The sequence below is a fragment of the Austrofundulus limnaeus genome, unplaced genomic scaffold (assembly GCF_001266775.1).
Source record: "Austrofundulus limnaeus strain Quisiro unplaced genomic scaffold, Austrofundulus_limnaeus-1.0 Scaffold418, whole genome shotgun sequence".
Lineage (NCBI taxonomy): Eukaryota > Metazoa > Chordata > Actinopteri > Cyprinodontiformes > Rivulidae > Austrofundulus > Austrofundulus limnaeus.
Window position 1 is genome coordinate 236865 of NW_013952820.1, and position 8437 is coordinate 245301.

Sequence of the window (8437 nt, forward strand, 5' to 3'; positions counted from 1 at the left end):
TATCAACACACACTGAAATTGCCTACAATAAATGAATAAAAACAATCTCTCTCTGCTTCTCATTACTTATTTCTTCCATTCCTGACTTTTTAAAATGAACTAATAATTACTGTTTAAAACTCTCTTTTATACGTCCGATGATGTGGAAACTGGTTATATGGAAAAATCCATCAGAACATCCAAGCAACGATGACAAGCATGTCTTTACCTTGCTGACGATAATATCGGTGGCTTCAAAGTGGCGGCCGTACATCTTGGGTGACTCTCCGGGAATGGGTTCAATCTTGACGCAGATCTCCTGACCTTTCTTGGCAGAATCGACAGGTTTGTGATTCATCTCAATGCTGGTGACCACACCAATGTCCACAAACTGAGACACAAACAAACCCACACTGAATTAAAAGGATGAACTCAATAACAACAACAAAGAAAACTACAAGATATTTTGTCAGTGAGTCTCACCCCTTTACTGGGAACACACAGTGGAGTTCCCTGTTTTAGAACCCCAGCATCCACAGAAACACCCATAACAATTGGATCTCTGGAGTTAAAGATGAACTGAGGAAGAATGCGCAGCTTTACAGGAAACACGGCGATGTTCCTGAGAAAACAGTTCATCTTAAGTTGGAAACCTTGAATTGGAAATGACAAGAATAAACTTGAAATTTAAAATAATGAAGGTTGGCCCCAGATGAGGAAAACATATTTTACCACAACCTTTCACAGAAAGATTATGTTTCTGTACCATCCAAAGAGAGATACTACACATTAAAAATTATTGCCTGTATCACCTGGACATGAAGGGATAGTGGAGACACGTTGGACATGTAGGGACAGTTATAAACAGCAAGATGTACATGTTTTAGTATAGTGTTGTAAATAGAATATAATCAGAGTTGCACATAAGCGGTGTGCAGGTGCGCATGCGTGATAAAAAAAAGGTGCACCAGATGGAATGTCATGAAGCTCACTTGCGTACCTCAGATTGTCAAAACAACAGCTAGCAGGGCTCTAGAGTGCGACCAGTTTAGTCGCAAATGTGACCTGATTTCTTAAAAAAAAATAATAGCCATTGTTTTTTTTGTTTTTTTCTGTAGCTATTTATTTGTAAGATTATTTTCAGTCACTTTTTAAGTTAAAAAATCATGATATTAATCGTGATCGGACGATATGAAAAAATTAATCGTGATCATTTTTTTGCCATATTGCCCAGCCCTACTGGAAAGGTCTAAAAAAGTTTATTGAAGATGTTTGTGATAATACAATTGACTGACTTAGTGAGTGACTCAGTCTGCAATGAGTGCATCTGCTTAATCAGATGTCATGTTATGTACCTCTGTGTGTAACCATGTTAATATTTTTTGTAGTACAAAGTACAGTACACATTTTTATTATATTTTATAAAATCTGGACAGTTTTGTTTCGGGCAGGTAACCTTTCATGTCGGGCGGGTTAAAAAAATGTCTTGTATAACCCTGAAAACTGTTTTTTGGTACAAACCGGTATACCGCCCAGCACTAGAAGAAGGGATGTTATTTGAGCTTTCTTACTTGAACTCTTCTTGTTTGGCCTTCTTGTAGTCTTCTCTGTATTTAGTGAACGCATCAAAAAGGTGATAGATGATTTCAGCCGCGAAGATTCGAACACCCAGACTGTCGGCCATCTCCTGACTCTCCCTCTCCACCTTCACGTCGAACGCCAGGATTACAGCATACCTGTCAAACGACAGAGAAACAAAAATACCTCTCACCTTTAAAGATTCTGATTTAGAAAATACTTGAAATCCCTTTTTGAGCTTGCTGTTTGTGCAGAAGACAATGCCGTACTGTGGATCATGCTCCAACATGGTCGATGCCTTCATCACATCCTTTTTATGAACTGGGCCGATGTTGATACCAGCATACTGCGGGAACACACAAAAATAACCCTAACTATCAGCTGATTTCTTTAGTTTTAGTCATTACAATCTTCTGAAATGGCTCAACAGCTGCCGTAACAACAGGTTACAATTGAGTGAATAACTAAACATAAAAACAGGCAAACAGGAAATTAAACGGGCACGTAAAATATAACAAGAAAGCAACATGAAAATATGACTAATTAAAAGGAGAGGAATAGATGGACAATAAAATCTAAACACTATTAGCTTCTGTTGAACCTGAAGTTATTCTACAACAAACAGGTCACCCCAGTAAGCTAATGTTTTATTTCTTTAAGCCAGTATTATTAGTTTTCATGTTAAATGACAACTCAATGCTGTGTTGGATGTCATGTGACCATTGCAGCCTTCTCAGTCATGGTATTTTTTATAAATCATGAAGACAATTAATAATTCAGTCCTAAAATGTGAATGAGTCAAATGTCAAATATGATAAATGATTTAAGACAATAACAGTGTTTACTAGGGCTGCAACGATACAGAAAATTCACGATTCGGTTCGATACTTTAATCTCACGGTTCGATATTTTTTCGACATAAAGAGAAATTTCCATGCCTATTTTAACTTGTAACTTATTTAAATTAATTATGAACATTTGTTTAACTTCAAAAGTACAGTTTTTAAATTAAATGTTGCTGAAACAGCAAGATTTTCAGTGGATCTGCGCTCAAAAATGCAGCCTAGGTGGAGTAGTCTAACACAGATCCACTTGAAGATCCTTCAACACAGAGCATCTTCAGAAGACAAGTTGATAAAATATATTTTAAAAATCTGTATTGAACCTAAAGCACTGTTCGATACGGGTACATGTACTGTTGCACCCCTAGTGTTTACATACACATAAAAAGAAAAGTATACAAGACTGGTAAAAAAAGTAGCTACTAACACTAAAAGTTACCATTATTACTGATAAAAAAATGGGTTGAATAAATTAAAAAAACAGGTAAACAAACTTGTCCTCACAGGGACTTTGGACGTTCTCAGAAACTCTAGCAGAGCCTCCAGTGATCCGAGCGTGGATGCCTGAACATAAACTCCTTTCTCCTCCAGTTTGATGCAGCTCAGTGTCTGTTTAAGCTCCCGCACCAGTTCATCCTGAAAAACAGCAAGAGTCCATTTTAACTAGAACTGGAAATCACTTTACGATGAATAGAAAAGACAAATGGAGGCAACCATGAACAATACCTTTAAAACAGGGATCTCATCTTCTTTATGAGCCACCAGGAGCGGAAGCCCTGCCAGAGCCTTCTCCAGATCTTTACCCAGGATCTTTACTCCCTGAGATGTTGACACCTCTTTGTGCTTCTCATACTGGTTCTACACACAAACATATTAAAAGATAAAAAAGTTAACTCAGAAAGAGTACCATCCACAGTCCCCTCCAAAAGTATTGGAACAGCAAATCAAATTCACTTATTTTTGTTGTTCACTGAAGACATTTGGGTTTAGGATTAAAACTGCTATGAGACAAGAGAAAAAATATATTTCCTGTATGTACACGTAGATGTAATGAACAACTCAGAACATATTCACCCTTTGTTTAACCCCTTTCATTTTTCAAGTGAGCAAAACTACTGGAACATGAGACTGATGGGTGTTTCTTATTGACCAGGTGTTGCCTTTAAGGTTGATTGTTCAAACATTAAATAGCTCTGCATGACTAGAGTCCTTTTTGGCCTGTTTAAACTTATAAAGTAGGTATTACAGGATAAACCAACATGAAAACCAGAGAGCTGTCTGTGGGAGAAAAGCAAGCCATTTGAAGGAAAATCAATCAGTCACTGGACAAACATTAGGCATAGAAAACACAACAATTTGGAAAGTCCTGAATAAGAAAAAACTACTGGTGTACTGAGCAACATATCAGCAACAACCTCCACAGTTCAGGGGTGAATGTACTACACTCCACTGTTGGAAGACTCAGAGAGCAGAAATATAGAGGCCTTACACAAAGAAGCAAACAACTCATCAGTAATAAGAATCAGAAGGTTAGATTGACATTTGTAAAGAAGTACAGAGATGAGCTGCAAAAGTTAAGACAATCTTATGGACTGATGAGATCAAGATGAATCTACCAGAGTGATGGAAAGACCAAAGTGTGGAGAAAGAAACATCTGATGACAGCCCTGCACTGCTCTCTGTTTTAATGGAGAACCAGCAGGTTCACACTGGACATCTGCCTCTTATCAGTCATAAAACAAACTGCGTTAAATTAGTCATAGATCCTCTTTCTGGTTCAATACTGTTTTAAACAAATTAAAAAGTTTCTTTGTCACGTAGTTTTGATCTGGACTAAAACACGCACACAGCCTCACAGCTCAACGATCAATTTTTATTAAACCTACTATTATTATAATATAGATCATTGCCACAGTGTTCAGGAATGAATGAAAGGCGGACAGATGAAGCCCAGCCCGCTGTACGTCCTGCAGAAACACGTAAACAAGAACGTGTGTTTAGAACACCGGCAGACAGCAGATTTTATTCCTGATCTAAACGGGCAGACAGCAGATTTTATTCCTGATCTAAACTAGAGATCGATCGATCCAGCAGATTTTATTCCTGATCTAAACTATCTATCTATCTCTCTCTCTCCCTCTCCCTCCCTCTCTCCCTCCTCTAGCTCCGCTGTCTGGGTCGGACAGAGCTCAGCCGAGGCTGCGGTAAACAGCTTCGTGTCCTGAATGATCCAGGGAGAAAAAAAGGAGTCAGTCCCAGACTGAGCTGACTTGTTCGTTTTAAATGAAATATGTCATGAATCATTGTGTCTGTCATGAAACTTTACGTTTTACAAAACATAATTTGTTTAGAACCATCAGAAATGTTAGTTTGTCAAATTAAGCTAGCTGTCACGTCCGCTCGTCCTGATACACTTTAAATTGTTTAACATATTTGCAGCTCTAACAGGCCAGGAAATCAGAAAAGCTGATATTTTATTTAAGAAGTGAAAGAGAAGAGTTTTACTTTGACTCGGAGCTCCTTCAGAGGAGGGGGCAGCAGCAAGCCTCTGATCTGTGTGACAATTGGTCCCTCCACCCCCGGGACAATGATGGTCTCCCCCTCCCGCAGACAACCATTGATCAGAATGACGTCTATTGTGGTCCCCATGCCGGGCAAAGCTTTCACCTGAAAACACACAGATTATTGTGGACAGTGATCGCCTGAATCGTGCAGATGCTTTCAGAGGGTCGACACGCGGACACTAACCTCCATGACCTGAGCTCGCAGCTCGTCACAGTGTGCCAACCGGCGGGCCAACATGGTCTGAGTCAGCTCGACCAAAAGGGCAATGAGGTTTCCCATCCCGTCTCCACTATGTGCTGAAGTGGGAACCAATGACACAAACGTTCGAGGGTCTTTGTTCTCGTAGAACAAGGCAGCATTAAGACCCTGAGAATGAACAGGAATAGTTTTATCAGTCTGGAAATGAAAGCAAGACGTGATTGGCTGGTTACTGATGCAGTTACATTCCACACCTGCTGAGCAAACTCTACAATGATAGCCTTGGATCTCTCATCAAACTCGTCCTTGGTGTTCTTCTTCTGCTTCTTCAGCGTGGCTACAACATCTGTGTCCGGACTCTTTTTCCAGTCATACAGACGGTCAATCTAATGAGAAACAAGAAACAACTGTTAAAATCAGCAGAAGAGCATGACAATGAGGGGCGGTGGTGAGCAGGTAAAAAACCTTGTTGAGTGCAACAATGAAGGGACACTTTTTCTCCTTCAGCAGGTTGATGGATTCAATCGTTTGAGGCTCGAGGCCATGCATGATGTCCACCACAAGGATGGCGATGTCACACAGAGAGCTGCCTCTGTTTCTCAGGTTACTGCAGAGACAAAGACAGTTAGACAGGTTACAGAGGACAAGCAGCAATATGGGTTGGTTAGGACCGATACCTGAAGGACTCGTGTCCAGGTGTGTCAATGATCAGCATGCCGGGGATCTTGAGGTTCTCTCTAACAAACTGCACAAATATCTATAGTCAAAAAATGTAAACAATGACTGCTTTTACCCACAAGAGTGAGACATCGTACATTTTTAACCATCTTGGTCTGCTCTTCAATAGTCTCCTTTGGGACGTTTGTGGCTCCGATCTGCTGAGTGATTCCTCCAGCCTCTCCGTCCTGAACATGAGTGTGTCTGAGCTACAAACAGTCGGTCAGTAAGAAAAATACTCAAGACTGACACAAGATGATCTGTAAACAAGTTACTGTGCGTATACTAACAGAAAGCCAACAAGAAGTAAAATGTACAGTTTGTATTCTAAACAAATGGCAAATGTTAGTAAACAGTAATCAGCAGGTAAAAACCTAGCAAACATCTGGTAGACAGTCACTAGCCATGTTTCCACCCAATTTTAATTCGAATTTTGAGCAAATTTTTAAATTTTTGCAAAAATGTAAAAAACGAAGAAATGCGAATCAGACGTGTTTCCATCAACTGGCTTGAAGCGAATCAGTTACGTCAGACGCATGCGTGTAGTATACAGGAAGTAAAAGTGGCATCTCAGGAAAATGGAGAGAAGTTATCAGGAACGTGTTGCTACTGTCGGGAAAGTTGTAATTATTCTGTCATCAACTAGTTTCGGCGATTTTACATGTGGTCAGGAGACGTAGAGGAAGTAATGCCATTCTTTTCACATTATGGGATTAACTGAGAAGACGCCGACAGCGGGATGAGGTTCCAGCTGCGAGTTGCGGCTGCACTCGCTCTGGTACCGGACCGGTTTCGGACAGACAGCGGGAACAGCTGATCAACATGTGAGGTAAATACTGTTCGTTACATCAGACCTGATTCCAAAAATGTGTTTCCATCTCCTTTTTGCGCATTAACTCTTTTTTTGAAAAACCCAAAAACCACCTCAAACGAGCGTATCAACTTTTATGCGAATTGGAGAAAGTTTTTTCGAATCAAGCCGTTCCCTTTCACCTTTACTCATGCGAATCAGCTGTTACACAAAGCTTTACTCCCCAAATAACTGCCAGCAAATAGCTGGTAACCAGCACGTAAAACTATAGTCAAGACTCCATATTAGCCGATTAACAGCAAGTAAACGTTTGATCCACAGTAAACCACCAGCCAGTGCACAGTCAGTAACCAGCTGGTGAGCAGACAGTAACTAGCCAGTCAGTTACCTTGTCGAGGATCTTGGTCTTTCCTGTGTCGACGTGTCCCAGCACACACACCACTGGAGCTCTCAGCTGCTCCAAGTTGATGTTCTTTAAGTTCTCCGTTCTGCGTTTCTTTAGAAACACAAAACATTTTGTCAGTTAGAGACGGGCGAGGCAGCCACAAGTTCTCCCTCCTCCTCCTTCAGTGCCTCACCTCGATCCTCCTCTTGGCTCGGTCATACACTTGCTCCTCCTTCGTCCTTCCATCTTCCTCCTCGCTCTCGCTGCTTTCGTCTTCACTAACCTCTCTCCTCTTCCTCAAACCTGCATGTGCCGACACTTTCTCTACCTCACCGTCTTCCTCGCTTTCCTTATCCTCATCCTCCTCCTCCTCCTCCTCTTCCTCCTCCTCCTCCTCATCTTCCTCCTCCTCCTCCTCCTCCTCACTGGCTGCTGGCTGAGGAGGAGCAGCTGTCTCTTCTTTAACCTCAATGTGAACTTTCTTCAACTCTAACAAAAGAAAAGTGTAGAAAAACACGTCAGGAAAATTTCACACGGGTTGAAATTTCTGAATAGCAGAAAAAATTTGAACGGGTTAAAAATATGTTTCATATCAGGAAAGATTCAAATCAAACAGCACGGCTCTAGAGTGTGACCAATTTGGTCGCAAGTGCAACCTGATTTCTTAATAGTGCAACTAGAAAAGATTTCTGCTTGCATCAGTCATTCGAGGAGGGCAGGGGCCGGGGATGTCGCCGACAAAAATAAAAAATCCACGTCTTGGGGATTAAACTTCTCTGTTGCCACATTGGATTTCAGCCATCTATAAAAACAGGGGGTGTTGTTTTCTGTTGCGATCCCCCAGTCAAATGATACAGGATTAAATGAACACTGCTTTTAACAAAACAAACCAACCCCAGAGCCATAATTTTATCCAATCAGAGCAGAGCAAGGCGGGTCTTTCAGTGAGGACAGGTGCAGCAGAGACGTACGCAGGTTAAAGAACCAGTGAGCCCTGAGTGAGCGTACCTCTCCTCCTGCACTTTGCTCCCGAGACTTTGATACCTAAAGCAAATCTTGTACAATTCTGATTCAAATAAAAAAATTCATGCTTACTAGGTTATTAACTAACTCTTTGTGAGTTAATATTGCCTTAATGGACAGTGATTTAAAAAAAGTGAACCTGTGAAAGTGTGATATTAAATGCGACATAGTTGAAAATTTGGGTGCATCTAACTTTTGTGTTCATCCATCTAATAAAAAAAGTTAGGGGCACCTAACTTGGCACTAGAGCCAAGCTTCACAAAAAGAAAAAAGAAAAGCGCAAGCCTTTTATAAATTACATACCTGGTAGGAACAAGTAAACATCTAGCTGTACTATGA

General features: G+C 40.7%; 1 protein-coding gene across 2 annotated transcripts in view; it reads right to left on the minus strand.

The window, feature by feature from the left end:
* Positions 1-8437, minus strand: part of eif5b (eukaryotic translation initiation factor 5B) — a 29663-nt gene that overhangs the window by 4754 nt on the left and 16472 nt on the right. For both annotated transcript variants that reach the window (XM_014024316.1, XM_014024315.1), the window contains 14 exons: positions 7269-7564; positions 7079-7186; positions 5978-6088; positions 5840-5907; positions 5628-5769; positions 5417-5548; positions 5148-5330; positions 4905-5066; positions 3126-3257; positions 2904-3035; positions 1827-1903; positions 1551-1715; positions 463-601; positions 209-370 (listed from right to left, as the gene is read on the minus strand). In XM_014024316.1, the coding sequence (XP_013879770.1) occupies positions 209-370; positions 463-601; positions 1551-1715; positions 1827-1903; positions 2904-3035; positions 3126-3257; positions 4905-5066; positions 5148-5330; positions 5417-5548; positions 5628-5769; positions 5840-5907; positions 5978-6088; positions 7079-7186; positions 7269-7564 (2009 nt within the window). The remainder of the gene's footprint in view (positions 1-208; positions 371-462; positions 602-1550; positions 1716-1826; positions 1904-2903; positions 3036-3125; positions 3258-4904; positions 5067-5147; positions 5331-5416; positions 5549-5627; positions 5770-5839; positions 5908-5977; positions 6089-7078; positions 7187-7268; positions 7565-8437) is intronic.